Source organism: Myiozetetes cayanensis, unplaced genomic scaffold (genome assembly GCF_022539395.1).
Source record: "Myiozetetes cayanensis isolate MyiCay16 unplaced genomic scaffold, myiCay2020 scf14, whole genome shotgun sequence".
In the NCBI taxonomy this organism is placed as follows: Eukaryota; Metazoa; Chordata; class Aves; order Passeriformes; family Tyrannidae; genus Myiozetetes; species Myiozetetes cayanensis.
Window position 1 is genome coordinate 4261425 of NW_026087048.1, and position 26875 is coordinate 4288299.

At 51.2% G+C, this 26875-nt stretch overlaps 1 protein-coding gene across 1 annotated transcript in view; it reads left to right on the forward strand.

The window, feature by feature from the left end:
• Window positions 1–20388, forward strand: part of HCN4 (hyperpolarization activated cyclic nucleotide gated potassium channel 4) — a 95886-nt gene extending 75498 nt beyond the window's left edge. The window contains exons 5-8 of the mRNA XM_050309066.1: window positions 2476–2622; window positions 3822–4062; window positions 5736–5900; window positions 15995–20388. Coding sequence (XP_050165023.1) covers window positions 2476–2622; window positions 3822–4062; window positions 5736–5900; window positions 15995–17598 — 2157 coding nt within the window. The 3' untranslated portion in view covers window positions 17599–20388. The remainder of the gene's footprint in view (window positions 1–2475; window positions 2623–3821; window positions 4063–5735; window positions 5901–15994) is intronic.
• The last annotated feature ends 6487 nt before the right edge of the window (window positions 20389–26875 follow it).

Genomic DNA, 26875 nt, shown 5'->3' on the forward strand with positions numbered 1-26875 from the left:
CCTCAGAGAGTGCCAGATGTGCATGGCTTGACCCTGCATAGGCTTGACCCTGGAGGAACAGGGCCTTCAGTCTGGCTGAGCAGCTCCAAGGAAAGGGGAAAACCTCTCTCTTCAGAGAGACTGATGCTTTCATTTCTGAGCATCTTTGCTGACTCCATCTCTACCCACAGGAGTTAAGGGCCCCCAACCCCTCCACTGGCTGGGTGAGAGGAGGGAGCACCAGCAAAGGCAGGAAAAATAAGATACCTTCCCCTCGTTAACGGTGACAAAGAATGATGGTTGCTTATTTTACAGCTTTCTTTTATAACCGTGATTTTAATTTCTAATCAGAAGCAGCACCTTTCTGGTGAAGTAAATTTGTCCTGTTTTCCCTCTGAGCCTTATCTGGGGACAGCGGTGGCAGGAGAATCTGACAAGCCCCAGGGACATTGCAGAGCAGTAATTTATTGCTCTGTGTTACAAAGCAATAAATCCACGTACAGTAGTGAATAAGCAGAGTCCCAGTCACCCCATAAAACCTGTGCTTGTGAATTTGAGAAGTATGGGAGTGTTTTTCCCAAGAAGGAAAGGCCAGTCGAAGATGGATAGATAGCAAGGGCTTGTGATGGAGAGAAGAGGGGTGGGGGCAGGGGGCTGGCACCAGGTGATGGCAAGCATCTTGTGACACTGGTGAATGCTCCAATTCAAGGCACAGGACTAAAACTGAGGGTATAGGGTGATAATTTTGGTAAATAATTTATTCAACAAAAATGCAGCATTAAAGCAAGCAGAACTCTGTGGATTCCAGGTAAATTTAATAAACCTAAGTTAGCCAAAGGTAGTGCCTAATGATGTCCCTTTCCGTGGTGAGTGTCCTGCTCGTCCCATGTCCAGTTTGCCAGGTTCTATGGATGTCTCATGCTGCAGTTCATCTCCAGTGGCAGGACACGTCTGTGTTTGGGCACCTGAGACAAACTTTTTGCATTTAAGAGCATAACTTGCAAAATTCTCCTTGGAGTCAGGCCATGGAGTTGCCAACATGTGAGACCCTGGTTTCTGTTCCCTCCCTCTCTCCTTCCCAGCACCCTGAATATCCTCTCCTGACACAGCATCCTGCCAGTCCCTGCAGAACTCCAAAATCCCAATAATGAAGTGCAGGGTTCATTGCCAGTGCTCCGCCCGGGCTGACTCCCTTGACTTTGATCAGGCTGGAGTGATCATGAATATTTACAGTCAGCTCCTCTGCTTTGGAAATGCCAGGAAAGCCCCAGTGTCCCCTCTGCCACCTTGGCTTCTCCGAGCAGTTCCTTCCCTCCCTGGTGCAGATGGAGCTGTTGGCATGTGAGGCAGGGCCGGCACAGGCTGTACCAGAGCAGTGAACTGGCGTGTGCAGGAGTGGCTGTAACCTGCACAACTTCAGGAAATAGGCTCTTCAGCTCAAGCTGCACCAAGGGACATTCAAGGACGGAATTAGCAGGGAGAAAAGGGGAAAGAGGGATAGGAGAGAAGCAACACAGTCCTTTTGTCAGGTAAATAGGAACACTCAGGATCGTGTTCCGTACTCCTGCCAGTGAGAGGGAGCGTAGCCATTGCAGTGCACACACCTTGTCCCTGCAGCACCTTCGGGGCAAGAGGACCCACTTACAGCCCTGTGCCCTTGAAGAAGCGTCATTTATTCTTAGGAAACACTATTCATCCCCAAAACTCGCTCTGGCATCAGTCAGAGCATGCCCTTGTACTGCCCTCTAACACAAACCATTAGGCAGAAATGTAGATGGGTTAGACAGCACGAGTGCATGGGGCAACAGGAGCCAGGAAAGGGGAGGAAAATCAGGACCTGTGCAGCCCTAGGTGGGAAGGCAAAGGTGCCATCATGGCAGGGCAGACGGGGGGAACAGCAGACTAGATAACTTTGGTCCTCTGTGTGTCCTTCAGTTTGTCTGTGACTGCACACCCAAGGACAGGTGTGTTCTCTGCTTCCTGTGGCCCCTGGTACAGTGAGTCCTGTGCTCAGTGAGGCCCTGAGGTGCTGCACGTCCCTGCCAGGTCACACCCTGGCCACCACTCTGCCGCGTGCCGTGGAGAACCTTCTGTGGGGGCACGTTGTGTTTTCCTTGCTCATCCTGCACGTTGGACAGTCTTTGCTCAGCACTGTTTCCTGAGAGGAGCTTCCCAGCTGAGCAGTCCTTACTCAGCTCTGCTCCCAGGGGAGGACAGGCACATGGGCTGCTTCACATCCAGGGAGTGAGGAGTTGTGTCCACAGGGTAACTGGTTGAGGATGAGTTTAAAAGTTAAAACATGGGGCAGTCATTTGGGCAATATGACAACCAAGCCTGCAAACTGTGCTTGGGGTCAGACAGCTGCTCTCTCCTGCACCAGATTTACCTTCCTGGGCCTGGCTCAGTGCGAGGGGAGCAGGAGGGGGGATGGTCCATGAGCAGGGACCATCTGTTGCATGTCCAGGTAATGCCTGCCCTCCCTCTCTCCCTGCACAGTACAAACAAGTGGAGCAGTACATGTCCTTCCACAAGCTCCCGGCGGACATGCGGCAGCGCATCCACGACTACTACGAGCACCGGTACCAGGGGAAGATGTTTGATGAGGAGAGCATCCTGGGGGAGCTGAGCGAGCCCCTGCGAGAGGTGAGGCGGGCAGGGAGTGGGCACTGCATTTCCTGTGACCTTGGGCAGCTCCTGGTGCAGTGTCTCAGCAAGCTCCCACCTCATATGTTTATCTACAACTCTGTGTGCTGGGCTGGTCTCATCTGTGCCACATCCACCAACTGGGACAGCAGGCAGAGACAAAGGAATGAGGAGCCTTCTAGCAGGGCCCACAAATCAAAGAAGTCTTTACAGAAGCCCCCCTCCCCAGCTGAAGCCTGGAAATGCAGGTTCTCCCTGGAGTGTCAGCAATATGTCACCCACAAGTTCTAGGAGGGGTCTTCCTTCTGTATTCCTCCCTCTGTAATGTACCTCCATGGGAGACAGAAGAGCTGAGGAAATGCCAGCCATGTTTTAAAAGTAGTTTTGCCAAAGTCTCAAAGGGCAACCCTCTAAAACTCCCAGTGAGGAGGAGACAGATGCTTCCCCAGATCTCTTTCTTCCTGCTCCAGTCATCCATATGCTCCTTCCCTGTGTGGCTGGGGAGTGCTGTGCTGAGGTGATTTACTCAGTAGCACTTTCTGGGTCTGAGCTGACACAGACAGAGCAGCTCCTGTGCTGTCACACCCCCCTGAGTGACACCGAGCCACAGGAGAGGCACAGCCCGTCTGCTGTGTGACAGCTGAACAGCTGAGCTGGCCTTTCTTCAGCCAAGGCTGATGATCCAGCCCATGCCCCAGTGACTGGTGGCTCCTCTCCCTCCCCTCTCCTGACACTGTCCCAATCTGCCCAGGACAATTCTTTCTCCCAGTGCCTCAGCACATTTGTGCAGTTTAATATCTCACTGACAAGCAAGGGCAGCAGAGAACGTGGGGCTGCCAAGGTGAGTTATGACATCTTCCCAGAGAGGAGCCCTGGGCTGTTTCATACAGCATTTCACCAGCGCTCTGGAGCTCTCACAGGCCAAGGTTTCCTGCAGAAAGAGGAACACTATGTGTGTTTGGGAGGTTGGGAATGCTGTCCCTGCTCAGAGAGGAAGTGTAGGGATCAAGGCAGTGGAGCATGGTGGTGGGCTGTCAGCTACAGCTCACCAGCATCCAGAGCCTGTTCCAGCCTGCACCAAGGGAACAGCATTAGGTGTTGATTAAACATATGTGTGTCTTTTCTGCTCCCTGTCTCATCTTTTCTCCCCCCTCCATTATCTCTCCCCGTCTCTGTCGTTCGCATCACACCATGGTCAGGAAATCATCAACTTCAACTGCCGAAAGCTGGTGGCCTCCATGCCCCTGTTTGCCAACGCAGACCCCAACTTCGTGACGTCCATGCTGACCAAGCTGCGGTTCGAGGTGTTCCAGCCGGGCGACTACATCATCCGCGAGGGCACCATCGGCAAGAAGATGTACTTCATCCAGCACGGCGTGGTCAGCGTCCTCACCAAGGGCAACAAGGAGACCAAGCTGGCCGACGGCTCCTACTTCGGAGGTGTGGCACCCATTGCTATGCTCATACATTCCCTGAATTGTCCTGCACACACAGGGATGGCACTGCATGGGACTGACACCCCAGGCACCTCCTCCTCCGTCTCTCTCCATCTCACCTGCCCTGCGGCTTCCCATAGAGGAGGTGGTGCACTGGGAGGTGACTGGGGCTTGTGGGCACTGCAGGAGTCCAGATAATAAATAACAGCAAAACAGAGGAGGGAGGTTTGTTCTTACAGGGCCATTTCCTTTTGCCCCCCAAATACTGACAGGTCAGTGAAGCTGAGACCCTAAAGGTAAAAAATGGCCCACTCTTAAATGTCCAGACACATTTATAGTATTGCCTAGTCCTGCTGTCTGGCATCCACCACACAAAGTGCTGGGTAAACATGGAGGAAAAAACACAGTCCATCATCTCCCCAGCCTGTGACTGAGCAAAATGTCATGAAGGTCAGCAGGCAGGCAAAATGTGCCAGAAGCAGAGTTCTGGGACTAGCATGAAGATATTGCTCTTATGAGTAACACAAAGCCCCCTCTCCTGTCAGAGCCCCATAGAGAGCTCAGACAGTCCAAGACAGGCAGTCCTCTGGTAGATGAATTTTGTGGTGCAAGCACTGAAAGCACCACCATTAATGATCTGCTGAGAAGAGAATGAAACCTACCTTTCCTTCCCTTCTGTGATGCATTTTCTCTAAAAAATCCCTATCGTGCATTGCCCACTCTATTACTCTTAGTTCCCATGAAACAACTTCTCTGCACCTCCCTGGAGTACAAGGATTTTGCATGTCTGCAAGCTGGGATTTGGAGTTACAGAGATACCCTGACTGACAGACTGGATTGAAATTGCCCATTCCCTGTGTTATAGGTGTTATACACCCAACTCTTTGGGACAGACTTAGCATGAATCCAAGGAATGGTGCTGGTGGATTGATGCCCAACATACGCAGAGAGCAGAGCACTGTCAGGCTTTAGGTCACACCAGCTGTCTTGAAGTGCCTGTCTTGGCTGCCCATACTCTGTGTAAGCAGTGGAAAAGCAGGATTTGGGAGCTCACTGTTGAGTGTTCAAGGAGCTGTGGTTGAATCAAGGGCTTTCTGATCTGTAAGAGCTGAGCATCCTCCTCCGAGGGGGTGACTGCAGTGTGAATACACCACGACTTGGTAGGCGCCATTAATGTGGCTCTCCCTGACAGTCTGTAAGCATGTGGTATATCCCCAAAAATCTTTGAAAACTGTGAAAAGACAAACGTTCCAGGTGTAGGGATCAAAATTACACCCAGGCACCAAAAGCACAGGTCAGCATAGAGCCTTGACTACAAATTTAGAGAGAATCAGCTTCAATAAGAGCACGGCTTGACCTTGTGCTCCCAGTGCCCACAAGGAGCTGAAGAAAGACAGTTCCTCCAGTAGGAATGCACAAATGGTATCTTTGATAATCCACCATAACAAAACTTGCCTAGCTAATTAGATCAGCAGAATCCCCGAGAGGCAGTTGCGTGTAGCAGCTGCCACAACAGAGCCCCCGGTATTTTTAAATGTTAGTGCACAGGCAGGGGATGAGCACTGGACATGTTTTCAGTGGGGGAGCAGGTGGGGCCCAGCTGGAGAGGAGGCTGGGTGTGAGGGTCAGTGCAGGGGGTGTTCCTGTCCCCTGTGCCAGCCTGCTGTGTCCTTGCAGAGATCTGCCTGCTGACACGGGGCCGGCGCACGGCCAGCGTGCGAGCGGACACCTACTGCCGCCTGTACTCCCTGTCCGTGGACAACTTCAACGAGGTGCTGGAGGAGTACCCCATGATGCGCAGGGCTTTTGAGACCGTGGCTCTGGACAGGCTGGACAGAATTGGTAAGTAGAGGTGTGAGAGTCTCTTTTCTTACCTGCTGCCTTGGCAGCCCATCTCCAGGCTTAGTCCTTAGTTCCTTTGCTGAGTTGTGAACTGAAGGAGAATCCAGCCTGTCCTTCCTTGTCCGACTTCAGCTCCCTCAAGGAGCCCCATAATCTAAACCTACTGAGGGTAAGTTTAGATTAGATATTAGGAAGAAATCCTTCCCTGTGAGGGTGGAGAGGCCCTGGCACAGGTTGCCCAGAGAAGCTATGGCTGCACCATCCCTGGAAGTGTCCAAGGCCAGGTTGGACAGGGCTTGGAGCAACCTGGGACAGTGGAAGGTGTCCCTGCCCATGGCAGGGAATGGAACTGGATGAGCTTTAAGATCCCTCCTAAACCCAGACTACCCTGTGATTCTGTGGTTGTTAGAGCTCATAGTGACCCATTCCAGCATGCTCTCTGTCCTATGCTGCAAACATCCTGTGTAATTACCGAAGACCAGGATAAAATTCCTTGGTCACAACCAGAGGCATTTAACACAGAGAGATTAAGTGACTTATGCAAGGTCATGCAAGAGGGCTGCAGAGCTGAGGACTGAGTATTTTGGACTCCCAGCCCAACTTCTTTAGCTTATTATGCATCTCTTATTATCCACCTCTCTGCTTTCTGAATGAGAAAGGTCAGTGGAGGTCTGAGTACAATGTAGAAGGTGAGGAGGATAATGGGGTGAGGGGGGTAGGGAATAACCTGGCATCCCAGCAAGGGGTGCAGTGCCTCTGGGGCTTTTCCTGCCAGGAACATTGTATTCAGTGCATCTCATTACCTGCTGCGAATCAGAAAGTATGACCCCTGAGGAAAAGGTTCTGAGCTAAATATGTAATTTGGCAAAGCCCCTGCTAATGAGGCCCTGGTGTAAGTGGCAATAAGCCCATCACTTGGGTTATTTAAATTAGACAGTAAAAGCACAGAGAAAATGTAACGTCAGGCACATCCAGGGTTGGGCCAGCTCGGCTTTGTCTCAGATTCTGCAGGTCTGGGTGGTCAGGGCTGCTCAGCTTCCCAGACTGCTGAGGTGGGCAGGGCATCCTGTGCTTCTTGCCTTTTGCTCTGTGCCTGCTGCACATGTAACTTCTGTTAAATTCATGGACAATTCTGAACCAGCTTGAAGAACCTCACATGCTTCTTCCCCAGGGAGAAATTCTGTTCCACAGGCAGCTGCAAAATGTCAACATAAGGTCAGAAGGTGACACAGAGCAACTGGAATAACAGGCCCTTTGGTGCAGAGCCTTGACATTGCCCCCCTTTCTTTTGCCATTCTGCTGACCTGAAACAACATCAGTCCCTGTGCCATTGAAAATCCTACTGCTGTCCTTGTTTCCCTAGCAATCAAACTCTAGAGCTGCCTGTTCTCTCTACCTGACACCTCAACTATTGTAAAATAGCATCTCCATAACCCTTCCCAACCCCGTGGTGCCCAGCACTCTGACTGGAATTGCCCCAAGGAGCCTAATGGAGTTCTGTGCACCTTACAGAAACTGGCAGATCCCTGGAAATCCCTGTCTTTATAAATAAGGCATTTCTTCACTTCCCCTGGAACATGCACTGTGCAGACAGAGCAGTGCAGTAGCTGAGTAACAGCATGGACCTTTGAAGGAATCCAAAGTTACTGCAGCTACTGAGGCTCACTGACAGTGGAGGGATCATTCTGGAGGGCTGATGTTGAGGAACAGCAGTTTTTGAAAGCCAGGTATGAACAGAAGTGGGACCATATTTCTGGTTCCTGCCTCATTCTGCTCAGGATCTGTACACAAGATGGAAGCAAATGGGAGCCTCTTTCCAAGTCAGTGGTGCAATCCACTGGCTCCCTTCTGCCCAGGTGACAGCGTGTCCTTGGGTAGCCCAAGTCCCAGGGAGTACATGACGTGGCTCACAGGGCTCTGTCACTACTCTGGTACCAGGATAAGATCCATCCAGTATTGCCCCTGTGCAGTGAGGAATCGAGAGAGCAGGGAGGAAGATCTCACCCCAATGTTTATGGGATTACCTGCTGTTGGAGGGTGTGGAAAGCGCGGTCTTAGCTTGTTGAAGTAGCAGGATGAGCAGGTGAGGCCTCATCCCTTGCAGCACCAGGAGCAGGGCTGGTTGACTGGAGGTGGGATGAGCCATTCCCTTAGCAGGGCAAAAGCAGTTTGGAAGCCTGGGGGTGGGCAGAGGGGAGGAGAGGGGCCGGTACCCCCTGATCTGTGCCCCCATGGCTTCCTGCAGCCCCTCTGTATCAGAGTGTCCTCTGACCTTTGCTGATACTGGAACTGATATTGGTATCCTGCCTGTGCCCTGCGTGGCTGGGGAGGGGCCACGTGTTTGTACTTGCAGAGCTCCTCAAAGACTGGGAGGGATTAGTCTCCAGGAATTGACTAAGGCTGGGATTCTGCAAAGGTCTGTTTAACTTCAGACTCTAAAAACTCCTCAACCTGCAGAATATCAACTTAACACTCCACAGGCTCAGGGTCGGAAGATTTACACTCAGAGAAATTAGGCTGATCACTCATTAATAATCATTTTATCACTGATTAAATCAGCCTCTCTTTCTTCTTCTTGACCAAGCTGTAAAATTCTTTATAGCATCTGTGTGCTGAAACGATTCTGTGATTTCTCCAGTGAGTAATTCTTTGTCTGACAGTGTTTGTGAATCGTCCCAGTTTGTGATGCCTCCGTTACGTAAGTCGCATCATTCCGTTCCTCACTGCCTTTCAAACTGGTTTTCAGTGACCATTGAAGCTTAAAATTAGATTTTCACAAGTATTTGCACTTGTAAAACACAACCACTTAAATGTTCATTGAAAATAAATCCAACACGGGCCGTGAATATTGTCAAATCAAAGTTCACTGATGCGTTCACAAAATATTGGGGGACAATTATTTTCCACTGTTCAGTGTGCTGTAATAAGTACCATAAATGCCTGTCATTAGGTTCTCACCATCCCTATCAAGGTCACTGGTGAGAGCTGAAAGCATCCTTAAAGCCAGAGGAAGATATTTTTTCATTTTCATCAGGAATTTTTTGCCATACTTTGGAATGCATATATTTTGAATGCCACTTGCATGGGTTTTGATACAAGGATGCCAGTTAACTCAGGATTAAAGATGCCTCGTGTTTCCTCCAGGCATTGCAGATGCTAAAAAAACAAAGGAAAGCCAAGACAACACAATCCCAGTCTCTAAATATAATTTATGATATTATTGCAGGATGAGAGTGTTCTGTTCAAGAGACTACAGCAGTAGAAATTTTAGAAGCTTTGTCACATTAACAAGCCACAAAAATAGCTGTTCCCAAACTTTTTGACTGCCAGCTCGTGATCCCACTCCTGCAGTTGCAACCCTGTTGGGTTTGCAGCCCCGCTTGTCCAATCCTGACTAATCCTCTGGGATCTGCTGCTCCGAGGCTGGGCTGGCCTGTGTGAGGGGAGGTGAGCTGGGGATGAGAGGAGCTGGGATCACTGCCAAGCTCTGCCACAGATTCCCTGTTTGTCCTTGTCCTGCCTTTGCTCCGTACCTCAGTTCCTCATCCCTTCTGCAGGGAAAATAACGCTCAGAGGTGGAGCTGGAAACGTTGCACAGCTGCTCCCTTGGGGCAGGTGCCGGGTGAAGGGATGAAAGGGGCTGAAATGGGGATAGATAAAACAAAATATATGCTCAGCATCAGTTTTACGCTGTAGCCACACTGAAGTCCCAGATGTGTTTACTGCACACAGGTGAGTAACCCCCAAAGAGCTGCACATGTGAGAGGAGCAGGATTATTTGTATACATATATATGTGTGTGTGTGTGTGTGTGTATATATATATATATACACAGAGTTCTTTTTGAGGCTGCTGATACAGGCACAGGTGATGCCAGGATAAAAGTTCCTGTGGCCCAGGTATGCAGTGGGAGAGAGTGTGAGCTCCGACTTGAGCAGGAACTAAACAGCTGAATTTCTTTTCCTTTGGAAGTGAAGGCCCAGATTCAGAGTATTTTCTATTTAGCCTCAGGAAAGGTATCAGTAACTCACCAACCACGAGGGAATGTAAATTACTTCAGCTTAATTAAGTTGAACTGGCACCCCTGTTCACCTGAATATGAAGTGCCATTTCTCATGCAGCTCCAGAAGGAAAACAAAGCCCAAGATACCCCAAGAGAAGGAACAGTGGGGGGTGGTGATGAGATCTCAGGAGACCTGTCTGTGACTTCATCAATGACTTTGATCTTTGCTACCTGCATTGAAATAAAACACCTGCTCAGATAACATTTTACCATTCCGACACCTTTGTAAATAATTTTCAAGCTTCTTTTTTATTACATGGAGTAGGACTTGCTTATCAACAACACCTCTAATCTCAGGGGATGTTTCCTGCCTGGAAGGCACTCCAGCAGCTCTCTGCAACCAGCCCACACTGCAAAGCACCCAACTGACAGAAAACCAGTGCCAGTGTCCAGAGTCTTCCAGAGCATGTCCCTGTCTCAGCTGTCAGCTCCAGCAGGGCACTGAGATTGAGTGCAGCAGCTCTGGCTCTTGTGCCACTTGAGGAGAACTCTTTGGCTTCAGTTCCCAGTGATAAGTAACAGCCAGGACACAGCCTCAGGCACCACAGCCCCTCCAGAATGACACAGCTCTTCTCCCCTCATGGATATTCACATTTTACCCAGCTCTGTATATTCAATTTATTTGCCTGTATGATGGGCATAAATGTGAAGAGTGGAAGAGCTCTGTTTATTTTGAATTTTGTTTAACTGTGATGAGATTCACCAGATAATGTTATTCACTGTGTGTCATCTGACCTGCAGCAGTTTTGACTGTGTTCTGTCTGTTAAAAGAGATACCACATATTTTGGCAGATACCTGTTTGGGTTATGGAAGAGGAGAAGCAATCAGTGGCAGGCCTGAGCTGTACTGGGAGGGAAGACTTCCACTTGGAAAGACAGGGAATTGTCCATTTTAAATGTACCATCCAAGTTCAGAGGATACAGCTTTAGCCAGAGGGAAGCAGAGGTGCAGGATGCAGTGGCTGCTGCCTCGGGTGTGGAAGAGCTCACACCCACCGTGTGCTGTGGATTTACATGGCTCTCAGGGAAATTAATCTGGAGTATTTTCCAGAGCAGGTTTAAGTGTTCTGAACTCCTCTGATTTTGCTCCTAGGGTTGATCCAGCTGGCTTTACAGGAGCTCCTACAATTCCAGGCAGAAACCTTCCCAGAGCAGTAACTGCAGTTCAGTGTGGGTTAATTTACCTTCGAGAGGTCAGGCAGGGTGGGGGAAAGACTGGGAGTTGAGAATTATTTTGAGTTCCCTGTTGCAGCTGATTTCCCTGTGTACATGGACTCCAAGGCAGCAGCAGGAGCTGGAGCAGCGAGACCTCCCAGCCAGGACAGTCCCAGTGCAGAGGAGTCTCCCAGGGACAGGGGAGCAGCCATGGCAAAATGCCACTCCCTGGGTGTGTCCAGGGTTTTCTGTGCTGCCCCTCTGGGGACAGGGGCAGCAGGCTGGATTCCCACAGGACACCAGCGACCCAAGGAAGGGAGAGCAGAGACCCCTGCAAAGCTGGGATGTGCTGCAACCAGTGGCCCATTTAGGACCAGGCCTGTGAATAATGAGTGAAGGCCTGAAAGAAGTAACCGTGCAGTGGGGGCAGCCACTCTGACAGCAGGCCAGGGCATAAGGCAGCCTAATAAAGTGAGATTATTTCAAATACATGCAAATTCAGAGAGCAATTTAGTGACCTGAATTCTTAAACTGCAGCCAGTGGGCTTAGAGAGAGCTGAAAAGAAAACTGAACAAAAAGTCACAGCTAATTTCCCCTGTGTCTGTGCAGAATTTTAACAACAGAAAGCTAATTTTGATTATTTGATAGAAGAATTATTGTTGAGTGCTGGCTCCTTTTATGAAATCACATGAACCTTTCTCCCTGTTCTTTTTTCTGCTATCTACAGTTGAGGAAAATCTGACTTTGCAGTTCTTAATTAAGGGAGCAACATCTGTTTGCTTCGTTTCCATAATTTTACATACCCCACTCCACTTCAAAGCATCAGTAGCTTTGCTGTGAACATCTTCAAGGCTCTAAATATCTTCCTTTTCCCCCATATTTAGCTCATTGTTGCAGTGAGGAAAACAGGGAGTTTTTAGACCCCAGAGGGAGTTCTAAAGCAAGGGAGGGGAGGTGGTGCATGGGATGGTTGCAGATGGTTCCTCCGCCAGCTCTGGGCCACCTTGGTGGGTTTGTGTAGTGCTTTTAGGATGAGGTTTGGGTGGATTCTTTATCTCCGTCTCTTAAACTCTGCCCAGCACTTTAATTTCTGAGGGATAAACAACACAGAAGGACAAACTGTCACACAGAGCCTCCCTGATGAGATTGAAAGGGAACAGTGTCCCTTTTCCTCCCTCCTGATGAAGCTTCTCCCTGGCTTAGCAAGAACACAGGGCTCCCTGCGGGTGGCTGAGCAGAGCTGGGAGCTGCAGGACCTCATTTCGGCGAGGGTTACACAGAGCAAACTCATCAGCCTTCAGCCCTCTCAGTGCTGCCTCTCTGCTCTGCCTCTGGGCAGGGGCTGGGACAGCAAATCCAGAGCAGGGAAGTGAATTTGGAACTGAAGCAGCTTCACAGATAAGATGAGGAGGAGGAATAATCTCAGAACCAATCTCAGAACCACTGGCCCAAGCAAAGGTACTCCCACTCCCTCGTTCCACTGCTGGGTTATGTCTCATACAGGACCTTAGTCAGACCTGCCAGGGAAATGTGTTTGTCCCACCAGGACTCTGCTCTGTGCCTGTTTTCATCTGTTGCTGCTTGGAAGGAGGATTTTCTCCAGAAGCAACTAATAGGACACATATTGCCATGTGGAAACATCATGTAAATGATGCAATTCATTAGAATGGTGAAACCAATTAATTTTTCAGTTTGCCAACCAATTACAATTTGGAAAAATGATTTTGAAAAATTCATCTCCCCTTCAATAGCTGAGAGAACATTTTCAGTAATTTTCTACAGTGTTCTGGAGGAGAAATTTGATATTTTCTCAGCAAAACAGAAGAGAAAAATTTGATCTAATGAAACAGTTAATAGATACAAGCTGGGCTCAGGAAAACAGTAAAGTGTAATGTAATTTCAAAGGCAAAATGAAGTGCTCTGTTTTAAAAACTAACAAAAATAAGCATTTCAGCTTTTTTACTGCTATTACTATACCAATTCAACACAAAGGGAAGGAGCTTTGATCAAACCATTTCCAGTCAATATTAGGCATCTTTGGAAAACATATTCTCTGTTCAGTGCCCTGCCAAGGAAACCAGAGTCTGCTGAGCACCTTGTGTGTAGTCAGGAGCTCAGGCCATGGGAACACCAGTTCCCATCCAGGAGCTCTGATACCATCGCTGTGCTTCCCATCAGAATCCAGGGCAGCGCTGGGAATTCCAGGCCGAGTCAGGCACATGGAGCAAATCAGGAGCCAGAGGTAGGTGACATGGGATTAAAAGAGTGGAATGAGGAGCAGTGATGCAAACACAGAGCAGTGGCTGCTGTTGAGCTTTTCAAGAGCTGTTTCTCCTTCCCCTGCCCCGGCCCTTCCTCCCCAGCATCATTTGTCCAGTATCAGGACAGGAAATGCAGCAAGGCACCTTTTCAGCTTTGAGCTCCGCAGGGTGTCTCCCATCCACATCCTGACCTTGCAGTGGTGCAAGATCTACAGATTCCACATGCTGGGATTTGTACCTTCAGCTCCAGAAAGGGAGTGATTGCAAACCTGCAGCCTGAGCCCCTCCTTAACTCAGCAGTGCTGGTCACGCCCTCACAACCTGCCAGCTATAGTGAGGTAGGCTGTCTTCTCTCCATGCTCGCTTTCTGTTTGAGCAGCAGTTTGGGAGCCTGTTTGTATGTGATTCTAGTCAAACCCAGGTGGAGATGACTCTGTGTGTGTGTGCAACAGGACCCTCTGCACCATTCCCTCCCTTTCTCTACATGCAGTTTAAAGGTGACATTCATGCTCTCTCTGGTGTGCCTGGCTGTGGGTAGAAGGAGGATCTGTCTGTTTAGGGGTATCCAGTGTTATTCCAGTCCAGTATACAGTGAAACAGCCATTATATAATATCCTCAACACACACTTCCAGTGCAGACAAGCTCTCCAGCCCTTGGAACGACTTTAGCAGCTCAGAACCCTGTTTGCCTCCAGGACTGTGTCCTTTCTAGGCTGGTGTCTTGCTCTGAGGTGAGAAAATAAAGCCTTTCTGCTTTCTTTTTTTTTTTTGAGGCAGTGATTGGCAGTAGGTGAAGCACAAAAGCATTAAACATCCCATCCCAGCACCCACAGCAGACACGTCCCAGTTCAGCTCCAGGGTCAGAACTCTGGCAGCGTTTCAGTGCAGCTCAGCACGCTGCAAGCACCCAGGGCCACACCTCATCCTTTAAAAAGTGATAAATGCTTGATTTTAGAAGGTAAAGGAAAACCCTCAGTGTGTTCTTCCTACAATTACAGTTAGGTTGCTCCTTTTTTTATGGGCTTGTCTAAAATTACAGTGTCTCCTGGTTCCTTCTGGAACGGTAGGGAATGCTTCCTAACAGTTTCCTTTGTCTCTGAGCTTCTTCATAAACTGGTATGAAGTTCACGTCTCTTCCAGGAGAAGCTGAATACACTGTACTTACCCACTTGATGTTTTTCAAGCCTGGTTCTTTGGGTATTTTCTGTACTTTTCATGCTTTTCAGCTGGAAAGGAAACTTGCTCTATCTTCCCAGCATCATGTGTAGCAGTGACTGGTGTCTCCCTTATACTCTAGTTACGTCCTTGTTTGTGCCATGATTGTTTCACCTTCTTCTGGTGGTAGATTTGGAACTCAACAAGTTGTATTCAAGACTCTACCATTTTTGAGTGACTTTCTAGGACACCAGGATCCCAGCTCCCCTCTTCAGTGTCATTTCAGTTCTTTCCTAACATTTGGCTGGAGTGAGAGGCAGGTCTTCAAACTCTTACTCTTTTGTCTGTTACACATTTAGAAGATACAGCATATACTAAAAAAGCAAACAACCGTCTGGATGTCACGTAGATGTACCTCAGATCATAAAGATCTGACTGCTATAGGATCAGAATTCCTGTGGAACCTCACTGGGAGCTACCACAAAACATGGCAGTCCACTCTTAACCATTCCTTCTTGGAAATGATCAGCTGAGCAGTTTAAATGAACAATTATAAAATGCCATACTGTGATCTTAGTCAAAAATGTCACCAGTTGACTTACCTTGAAGGTTGGGATGTCATGAGAACATGGCAACAAGTTTAATGGACAACCCCTTCAGTGCCAGGTGCACTCCCAGGTCAGACAAACTCATTCCTCCGTATTTTCCAGCCCATTGCAAAGGCAAAGCACCGAGTTAATGCTTTGCTGCAGGCTGGGAAGGCCAGCTGGAACATGATGTTTCTGGCCTGCAGTTTCCCTAAAGCTGGGACTAGAAGGGTGTGGCCAGGCACGATGGGAAGTGCAGGATGTCTGAGGGTCATACCTGGGCCAGCTGAGCTTTGCCAGCACAGAAAGTCATAGAATAGAGTCACAGAATCATTAAGGTTAGAAAAGACCTCCAAGATCATCACGTCCTTCTGTCCCTTGTTCACAGAGAAATGTCCTTGCAACTAAGCCCACATATTTGACTCCAGAGTGAACAAGTCACATGAGACAGATGAGAAAAAGGTGTAACTGAAGGAGAGTAACTGAAGACTTCACTGGCTTACGTTTTTGAGGATTTATTCTTTTTTTTGATGGAAGCTTAGATTGTGAAGTGCAAGATGGGAATCTTCCAGATCCATAAGCTTTGCTACCAGTCTGCCACGCTTATCAAAAGTGTCTTTTCTGTCTAACTAAGGATATGTGTCCTGTTGGGCTCAGTTTTATGGGATCTTGAGGTTATTCATACCACAAAAGCAGAAGATGTGATGTTTGTCATCTTGTTGCTGGAGCAGAGACACTATGCATAGATCCCATGAGGACAGTAGAGGGGAGACAGTGCCAACACTTAGAGGGAAGTCTGGCAAGAAGCTTTGAGGAAGCCTCCCATGCTTTGACATCCCAGAATGACTCTTTCTCTCTTCACTTTCTCTCCAGGCAAGAAGAATTCCATCCTGCTGCATAAAGTCCAGCATGACCTGAATTCAGGTGTTTTCAACTACCAGGAGAATGAGATCATCCAGCAGATCGTGCAGCACGACAGGGAGATGGCTCACTGTGCTCACAATGTCCAGGCCGCTGCCGCCGCCGCCTCCACACCCACCCCGGTCATCTGGACCCCGCTGATCCAGGCCCCCCTCCAGGCTGCAGCAGCCACCACGTCCGTGGCCATCGCCCTGACCCACCACCCCCGGCTCCCCACAGCCATCTTCCGTCCGCCTGTGTCCGTGCTGGGCTCCCTGGGGCAGCAATCCAACCAGACTCCCAGGCAGCTGAAAAGATTTCAGTCCCTAATCCCGTCGACCGGCCCCTCTGCCGTGGGCTCTCCCTCCAGTACTCCCTCCCAGCTGCACACACCCGGAGCTGAAACCCCCTCGTCCTCTTCCTTCCACATCCAGCAGCTCGCAGGGTTCTCAGCTGCCGCCGGCTTAGGCCAATTCCAGGTGGGATCCCCTCCAGGTGGCTCAAGCCAGCCGGGTTTGAGCAGCACCTCCTCGGTGGGACTGAGCCAGTTCCAAAATGCACCTTCTGGATCACCCTTAGGTCCAGCTCAGCCCCTGCAGCAGCAGCAACAACAACAGCAGCAACAGCAGCAGCAGCAGCAACAGCAGCAGCAGCAGCAGCAGCAGCAGCAGCAGCCAGCCCTTTCCAGCAGCGGATTTGGGCACTTCCAGCAAGCCACAACCAGCTCCCCATCGACGTCCCTCACCCAGCTCTCATCAAACTCACCCCCCAGTCTTCTCAACCAGTTCCAGTCCACCACCAGACCACTGCAGGGGGGACAGTTACAGCAGCTCTCAGGCAGTGGGACTTTAGGGGGAATGAATCACTTCCAACCCCCTCCTTCATCCAACTCTCCATCCTCCAGCCTAAGCCAGCTGGCACAGGCCTCGGGTGGGCCGTCCTCAGGCCTGTGCCAAACGCATCCAAGTGCATTAGGATCCTTAACTGGAACGATAGCCCAGCTCCACCAAGAACGGCCTCCCTTTGCCTCCATGTCTCCACTACAACAGTCCGGTGTCGCCTCTCCCTGTTACACCCCTTCTGGCCTTAGTCCTCCCAGTCAGAGCCCAGTGGCAACAAGAACTTTCCAGAGTGGCCCTGCCGGGCCCACAGGCTCTCACGGATCGCTGCTGCTGCCCCAGCCTGCCAGCCCCCCTCCGCAGATCCTGCAGGCCAAGGGCACGGCACCGGTGCCGCCAGGACGGCTCAACCAGGACATCAAGCTGATCTCTGCTTCCCAGCCGTCTCTGCCCCAGGAGCTGGCACAGACACTGGGCCACAGTTCTCCTCATTCCTCTAGAGAATCTGTTTCCAGCTTCTCCCCTTTTCCTGGAGGAGGGACTGGACTCCTGGGGAAGCCTTGCAGCTCGATCCCCGGGCGTGTGACTTTGCCGCGGCAGATGTCCTCAGGGTCTTTGCCACACCCGCTGGTGTTCGGGGCCGGCGCCGCTCCTCTGACTGCTGGTGGGCGCAAAGAATCCATAGTGCTCACAGGGGATCTGGAACCCGTCAGATCCAAACTGCCCTCCAATTTGTGAGGACTCCTCTCGAGAGCTGGTTATGTCAGCCCTGCAGTTCAGTCCCTGATTAGTTCATGAAGCATTTTTTTTTTTTCCTTTCCTTCCCCCCCCCCACCCCCGCACCTGCTTTGTTTTCTCCATTTCTTTTGTTTAGGTTTAACTGTGCTTAGAAACAAAGAAAAACACGTGAAAAACAACAACAAACAACATCAAAAAAAGAGAAAATAACCAGGTATTCTTAGAGCTATAGATTTTTGGTCACTTGATTTTATAGAATATTTTAATACATGGAACAAAAGGATATGGGCAAATTTAATCCAACGAGGTAACGCACAGATGAGGCGTGTGCCTGAGCTGGAACATTTGAATGATCAGCCATAGAAGCCACCAAAAAAAGGTTTTCCTGTTGAGACGAAGATCCGAGGTTGACGTGGGCTGTAGAAGGTGACATCAGGTCAGGTCTATAGCTGGTGTTTTAGAACAGGCATGGTTGGCCTCAGCTGTGACCCTGGTCCACAGCACCTGGGGGTTGTGGATGTCTCACTGTGTGCACCAGAAGGTGTCCCTCCCTCCCCTGTTCCCTCCTGTGTTCAGATTGCAGAGGAAGCAAGAAGAGGGGCGAGTTTCATTATTCCAGACCCCTCTAGCGATTTCCCAAGGTCTGAGTTTTGGTTTGGACTCCACCTGAAGAAGTTGAAGGTGATCAGAAGGTGGATGGGCCTCACTTCCAGTTGTCTCTTTCTGACTCCACTGATGCTCTGATGGGAACAAGGAGCAGTCCCTTGTAGGTCACACGGAGGGCAGTGATTATCCCCTCTGTATTTTTGTCATGGATGTGGGCAGTGGGAAAAATCCTGGCTCTGCCAGCACACCACGCAGTGGCTCGGGCGGCACAAAGGCCCAAACTTCAGGGTCTCTATGGTTTGGAAAGTGTGTGTGCAAAGCAAGGGGAGGGATGGATGGAGAGGGAAAGCATTTGAACCTTCCCCCTCTCACGTTACTGTCTCAGTGTCCATGGGCTGACTGCTTTGAAGAGAACTAGGAAAGGACTGGGAAGTGGGGTGCAGTCACCCCTGCCCTCCTCCTCCTCTTCAGCCTGGAGGAGTTTGAGCTTTGAGGCACCCAGGGTAGTTCTGGTGCCCAGCCAAGAATCCTCCAGATTTGCAACTCTGTTTTCACCACTCAAACCAGATTAGACCAGAGATTTGGCCAGCTGTGGGCCGAGCTTCCCCCCCGCCGGGGGGGTCTGAAATCCTTCGTTTGATTTCACCAGCAATAAGAGCTGCACCTGATGGGCTTTGGCCTGGCCCTGCAGCTGCAGTGTCACTGGATACACCTGGGGCCTGGCAGGCACCTGGAGCTGGAGTTTTTGGGCTCCCCTAAGGCAGGCAGGGTGGGGTGAGGGAGTGAGGGGCCGCTGGGTGCACAATGAGAAGATGCAGCCTTTACCTCTGGAGTGAATGTCTCCTTTTCTGTTACTTTGATCCTTTCTCTGTTTCAGTTTTTCTTAGGCCAAGAGGTGTCTACACTTCACTGTAAGAGTCAGGTGCTCAACTTTTCTAACCCTTGTTAGAAACACATCCAGCCTCCCTCTGTTTCCAGCTATCATGGGGTCCCCCAGAGGGAAAGCAGGACTTCATGCAGCAGTGCCAAAAACTTATCCCAGTAACAATACAGGTCCCTCGAACTCCCTCTCTGACCTCCTCCCACCCCCAAAACACTGGCTGACAGTTGTTTTTTATACCGAATTGTTTGCAAAACTCTTTGACATGTGCCTGTATCTTGAATGTTGCTGCAGCATTCCTGGGCACTCCTGCTTCAACGTGCTTTGGTGGCTCAGAATTCAGATGTAATCAGCTTTGGTCTTCCTTAAAGGGTCAGGGGAACTCTAGAAATGTTTTTTTCTACTAGCTACATACACCTATATATGTGTGAGTGTGTGTGGTGGGAGGGGTGCATGTGTGTGTGTGTGTGTGTGTGTGTGTGTTTGTATAGATTTTATATATCTATATATATATATACACACATGCTTTTATATATATAGTATAGTTACACACCTATGTAGTCTATTTATGCACACATGTAAGCACACACACACACACACATATTTATATATATATATATATATATATCCTAGTTTTAAAATACATGTCAATTTTGACCCTCCCGTAGGACTGATTGGCAGGTGATAATTATAATCTATAGATCCTGCTTTTCCAAATATGTACAGGTTCATCTTGAAACAGGAATTGAAGCAGACTCACAGACCCTCTCATATTTTCAAAGGTACGAGGCAGTTCCTAGAAGGAAGACTCACAATATCCTTTTCAGTTTTCTGTTTGGTTTAGCAACCTTTTTGCCCCATGTGCTGGAGGGCCCCTAGAACGAGCATCTCGAGAGGTTGGGAGCTGAGTTTGGCTCTGGGGTGGGAAAGCAGGGGGGAAAGGTCTCCAGCCCAGCAATGCCAAGCCCTCCTGGATGGCTGTCCTGTGACTGCTGCACTGGTACTTGAATTCAGCAGCCCCGTGGACACTCAGACAGGCGGGGGCACAGGAGCCCCGGGGCTGGCTTGGGCAGACGTTGTTCCATCCCCGCTGCTGAACATCCCCCTTCGCTCTGTGTTTCACGGGGATCTCCTTTGCTTTCCCACCTCTTAGCAGTGCAGTAGCCAATATTTAGTTATTCTGACTGGACCCCAGTCAACACTTAGGCTTGTCTCAGTAGGTGGAACTATATTTATTATTATTATTATTATTATTATTATTATTATTATTATTATTATTACTACTGTTACTTTTGTTTTCTTTTGGGGGGAAGGGAGGGAAGAGTTCTCTAGGGGTGGGGTTTGCAATATAAAACACACAATAAAAACCTTAGTAAATAAAAACATGAAAAACCCATCCCTCTGACTTGCTGTCTGCTTTAAGTGGAGAACTTCAGGCAACATGAGATGAGGTTTAAAGAAGGAAAGTCCCTTGGATGGAATTTCAGTCCTTTGCCTCACTTCTGTCTCTGTTTTCCTGATGTCTTCAGAGCTTTAGCAGTGTGTTCACCACCCACATATTCTCATCTGAAGTCTGTACTGGGCCATTGACAGTAGAAGTGTAAAACTTTTGCCTACACTTGATTTTTTAACAGTTCAAGGGAGGAATCTGGTAGCTGTTTTGCAGATGTGTGTACGAAATCCTGCACGTTCATGGCAGACATGGCAACTCTGGCTGGCTGTGGGATCCTTGGAGAAGGGCCCAAGGAGCAGGATACAGATGTGAACAACCTGCAACAGGGACTGTCACAGGAAGCAGGCAAAGCAGGGAGGAAGGAAGCAGCAGTTTCCAGGTCTCAGACTAAGCTGGATGGTGATGCCAAGGTCAGGAGCTGATGTATTTTAGGAAGGTAAAAAGGCCTCAGGTCTCAGCTTTCCTTTCACTCCTACAATGCCCTCTCAGCATCTGTGTCTGAACCCTCCCTGGGAAGTGACTCCTGCTGGGTCACTTGTGTTTCCATGAGAGAAGTTCAGGCACTAAAATGTTGTTTTACCTTACATGCCATTACTATAATAGAGGGAACAGGTTACTAGTCCTGCCCCATCCAATTTTTTTTTTTAATTATATATAATGTTTAAATGTAAACTTACAGGTTGGAATAGAACAAAATCCAAGTTTTGAGCTCTTAAACTTCCCTGTGAAACCTTCCTCTTCCTCCCCATGACCAGGTTTTGCTCTCCAAGCAGTGTTCAAGGCACAGCCCCACTGCCAGGAGCTGCAGTAGGATGTGCAGGACGATGGGTAGGATGATCAGGAGGATCTCGTGCCCTTCCTGAGGGCAGGGCAGAGCACAGGAACAATATCCATGAGGCCCTCCAGGCAGACGTGGTACTGGGGGAACCAGTGACACATCCTGGAGTCTGGTCTTTACCCTCCCAGAGCAGGCTGAGTCCCAGCTCTTGGAAATGAGGGTTTTCTCCCCCCTTGCTGCCTCACTGAGCTGTTTGGTGGTGAGGCTCCTGGAGCACTGTGTGGGCAGCAACCTGGCAGGACCCTGAGTGTTGTTCTGCAGTCACAAACACCCTGAGAGAGACACTGCAACACCCCTGATGTTCCCAGGAAGCCTCACAATGGGGGTGGGGTTGTGCATGCCCTGCCTGAGTCCTTTCTTACACTGAGGGACCTTGTAGCCCTGGGCACGGGGCTAAGGAGCTCAGATTAGGCAGCAGCAACCCTACAAGATACTCCTGTGAATACCCAAAACCAAAAGGGATTTGCACCTTTTTCCTCCTTGCTAGAGGAGTCATTGGTAAATTAGGAACTATCCCTTTAAAGAAATTAATGTGTCACAGTATAGTGTATATTTTATTTAAAGTAAAACCAGACAGCAGTGACAGCTTTGACTCCACCCAGCCTCAGGGCCAAGCTTGTACCTGCCACCCAAAGCACTACTGTGACAGTGGGACATGAGCTGCAAACCACGAGCTGTCACTGTTACTCTGTGGAAGAGGATCCCTTTGGGATGTGGAAGATGTACACGAGGTGATGTCCCCGTTCATGGCCAAACCACAGCGTGTGAAAACAAACGAGGCAGTGGCTGCAGGGCTGGCACAGCCTGGGCAAGGGCACCCACTGCTGCCCTCCACCCACAGGCAGAGGCAGGAGGAAGTGGAGTCCAGGCAGAGAGGTGACATCCCACTTCTTGTACCCCTGAAGGACTTTTCCAACACCTTGGGAATACCCACCTGAGCTGCTCTGCAGCCACCCCCTGCAGAGAGCACGAGTGGCTGAGGGGTCCCCAAACCTCCCCATGGGACTGGAGAAACAGCCAGGGGGGAGGAAGGTGAGGGCACAGAATGTTCATTTCCTCACGTGGTGGGATGAGCAGAAACCTGCCCAGCCCAGCCCATCTCATCTCTGCCAGCAGCCTGGGGCAGGGAAACAGAACTGGAATACAGACCCCAGGGTGGGCACCAGCGTGGGAGCAAACTCTGGAGCCCAGGGAGGGAGAGGAGAGGGGCCAGGTTGGCTTCCTGACAGTGCTGGGCATCCTGCTTGGGCTGAAAGGCTGACCAGGAATTTCTGCTTCCCATAGGAAGGGAGCCGGAGCCAGAGCGGGCACCAGCATGGGCCCAGCACCTGATGAGGCAGGATCCTTCCCCTTGGAGATGATTTTCCCTGCCCAGCACTGGTGGGTGGCAGCCACGTCCCTGGGACATCAGCACCATATGTGAGTCCCAGGAGAGGGCTGGAAAGAGCCCATGCCAGGCCCCCAGGAGCCCCCTGCCGATGCTCTGCCCCAGAGCAGGGTGGTGGCTGCAGGGGTAAAGCCCAGGGATGGACTGGCACAAGCAACCAGTCCCTTCTTGCTGGAGGCACTTTGATGCCACAGACTCCCTCCCCATCCACCACTGTCCCCTTGCAGGCAGCATCCCACCCCTGCAGCCCTGGCTGAGGTGACCTGTGGGCAGGGATGTGGCTGGCCCTTTCCCACTGCTGAGCTAAACGTGGGCTCAATGACTCCCCTCAGCAGTGGGAAGAGAAGCAGGGCAGGGAAAGCAACAGTTTGGTTTTGCCCTCAGGAGCTGGAGGTGGTTTTGCAGCAGCTTTTCATCAGCCTTGCAGCTCCTTGGTCGCATTTCTCCCTTTTCCCACACAGAGAAATGCTCCTGTCATGATCCCAGGTTTTGTGTGTGCCTGTGGCCTCCTCACCCTGGTTTATAACTCAAGTCTACACTCTGAAGAAATTAAATAAAGCTGCTTAGGCACGTTGTGAGCAACCTCCTTGCAGAGGTGCAGCCTTGGCTGAATGCTGCTTTCCTACAGGAGGGGACACCCCAAGGTCCTGGCCCCAGCTCAGCAGCACCTATTTTTCAGCACAGACCAGCAGTGCTGAAGCCTGAGGTCCCACATGTTCTCCCTGTTTAGGGTGTTGGCTGGGAGGCTCCAGGGGACATGACCCTGTCTCTGAGCTGCCTGCTCTCAGTGCCACCCTCCCCAGGGATCCCCCAGCAGCACCCTGGGGAAGCTGAGGGGGAGTTGGGGATCTGACTGTGCTGGGGTCACAGTGCTGGGTCTTCCCAATGTCCCCAGCCCTGCTCTCTGGATGGGCAGGGTGTCTCCAAACCCATCCCCTCAGTGCCTGATTTCTTCCTGTCGATAAAAAAGGGCTGGATTTTAACACCAGTGTCTGCACCTTGGTTTTGTCACGTCATTTGCAGAGGCCTCAGACATCCTGTCTCACTAATTCCAGCACACCTTTGCCTGAGCCCCACTTTGCCTTTAGGCTCTGATTTTAATGGTACCATCTACTATGGCAATTAAGGGGAAGGAAATCCTGATTTGGCTCTGCCATTTCCAGTGGCAGGAAAGGAGATTGATTTTCTTTTAAGCAGCATTGTAACCCAGCTGCCTTCAGCTTCCAGCTGACCCCAATCACAGCAGCCACTGCTCTGCTCAAGTCCCCCTTTTAGGAGGCACCTGATTAGAGCAGACATTGACTGGAGTCTCTTAGAAGAGAGAGATGCTCTTTTGTTTCAGTGCGGGAGACACAACAGCTTCCCAGGTTAAAACGGGAGCTGTAGCCCAGCAAATGCCGGGCCCTTTGTAGGAATTGCGTTCGGTGACCCCTTGGCTCGGGCACTGCAGGGCCCGGCTCTCCCACCCTGCCGCCCGGGAAGGGACTGGGAGCAGCCCGGAGCTGTCCCGCAGTGCCAGGCAGGAAGGCGTTAACGGCAGCTTCCATTGCCACGTGTCTGAACGCCTTCCCCTCCCCGGGAAGCCGCTGTCCCTGAGTGTGCTGCAAATTAGAGAGCCCTTCAGGGTCATTTTCCCCCTCTTCCCTTTTATTTTGTGTTTTTATACACTGCTTTGTTCGGCTGTGATGGGAACGGCCCGGGCTCGCCCACACGCGCTGGCACAGCCTCTGCAGAGGAGCACACGTGCTGTCCCCTCCTGTCTGTCCACCCACTGCAGCTCCAGGATGGTGCCCATCCCTGTCGGCTCCTCTGCAAGGCTCAGGGCTGACGGGGGCCACTCCAGCCCCCAGGGATCAGGGAGCTGCTCCTTGCTATTGCTGATGCTCCAGCTGGCCCAGCTGCCTCACCATCCTGGGAACAGCTCCATGGGGTGGGGGTACAGCACATCCACGTGCTGCTGGAGCAAACCCACCAGAGCCAGAAGGGCTGAATGGCCACCAGCCTTGGGCTCTGAGAGCCCATGAGTCACAAGCACTGGGACTCAGCACCCATTTCTAGTTGGGTCCCGGTGCTGTTCTTTGCTTGATGGGTTTTACTAGATCCCAGTGGATCTCACAGCTCCTGAAGCAGCCTTGGCTGGGAAGGGATGTCCCCACTCCGGCCCTCATCCCAGGGACACTCCACTGCTGCCAGCCCCCTGTTTACAGCAAAGCAAAGCCCAGCTGGGTGGGCAGAGCAGCCCCGGCCATGAGCAGCTGGGCTGGGCACTCAGGTGATGCCCATAATGGGGCCCTGATGGGGGGTAAAGGTGGGAAGCACCTGGGGAGGGTGGGGCACAGGAGCAGGGGCCAGTGTGACCTCTCCCAGTCCTTGCAGCAAATAGCAGGTTTCTCCAGATCTGTGTAGGTAATAGGGGTGGCTCCTTACTTTAAACCGATTTTTGGGGGATGCTGGTGGTCCTTTTAGTTCCTGGCTGCTGGGAACAGCTGTGGGGAAAGGCTGAGCCTTAACTCTGTCTCCCCTGGGCAGAGTGCCCTTGGAGGTGGTGTGTGGGATGTGGTTGGAGTAGAAGGTTCTGGAAGGTGCTGCGTGTTGGTACCTGGGCTGTGTGCCCTGTGTTTGGGGGCCCCTCTGTGGGGCCAGGATTGGGCAGCATTTCCCTCCCAGCCCCATGTCTGGGGGTGCCTTATCCTTTTTGGCTTCCCCACCTTCCCTGCACTCCCAGCCCCACTTTCCCAGCACTGGCTGCACCAGCTGGGTTTTTTCCTGTTTTTCCCAACTGAGAGGAAGCACCCCAGTTATCTGTGCTGGTGCTCAGAGCTGGGCAAGGGGGGCAGCAAATCCATAGGGATCCAGGAGGGAATGGAGCCATGGAAGCCCCTGTGAAACATCTCCCTGTGGCTCCAGCCTGGCCTCCAGGGCATGGGGGTGCTGTGAGGCTCTTCGGGAGGGGATGGAGGAACCTGCAGGAGCAGCCAGGGGGGTGGGGGCAGGAGATGAAAGAGGGAGGGCAGGATATGGTCCAGCTGCTGGGGGGATGCCGCTCCCTGGGCTTGGCAGGGGGGGTCTTCCTGGGATAAGCAGGGACGCCCCACACAGGATAACACAGGGACAGCCCTGGAGGTTGGGGGTGCTGGGAGAGGGCACCATATGGGAGTGACAGAGAGCCCTTGGGAAGGTTTCCCTGCCAGCTGCTCAGTGCCCTTCTCTAGCGACAGGGATTTTTTGTTGCCAGGCTCCACATCCTCACGGCAGACAGATTGATGGGAGCAGTGTGGGAACAGGGATGTGCCTGATAAAGCAGCAGCAGCAGCTGCCAGGGAAACCCCCGTGCGGGAGGGAGCTCCGGCCCCGCCGTCCTCCGCAGAGCCGGGATGGATGGAGCGGATGCCGTTACCATGGCGACGGTGCCCACGGAGGAGAGATGGGCTCTGGTGTTTTCCTCACGTACAGGGATGCCAGGATCCGAGAGGATGCTGTCAGCCATCCCTAGTTTCCCTGGGGAAGCCCCTCCCCGGGCTCTCCCTGGCCAGGGCACAGGGCGTGTGTCTGCTCACAAACCTGTGTCCTGCACCCTCCCCAGTCCCCCTGTCCTGCTGAGGGTGGGACCTGGGGGTCGGCCTTAGCAGCAGCCTCGTGCTCCCTCTGAGAGGTCCTGAGGGGGTCTGAACTCAGGTCAGGGTTTTCCAACACCTGCACCTGGATGCTCCAGCTCTGCCAGGACCTGTCAGCCAGGCACAGTCACTGAAGTTTCTCTTTCTTTTCCCCTCAGCTTTGCAGCCCAGCACTGAAGACCCCACCTCATCTCTAGGGGAAGATGAAGTACAGGAGGTGCAGGCACTGACAGCCAGCCTAAAATGAAAGAGGAGAAAAAGGGACACAGCAAAACCTCTGCCTGTGGCAGCCCAGCCTTGCCTGCCTGCAGCCTGCTGAGGGTGAGTCCTGCTGATCTGGATTAAGTTCATGTGTGATGATTTTATTGCTCCATCTCTGCATGCCTTGTTCAATTCTCCCAGCCTTCCCAGCAGCGGGGCTGCTGCAGATGCTGTAACCAGGTGTGTGTGGTGTAGGGGATGGGGCTCTGCTCCTGGAGCAGCACCTCCCATTCCCAGG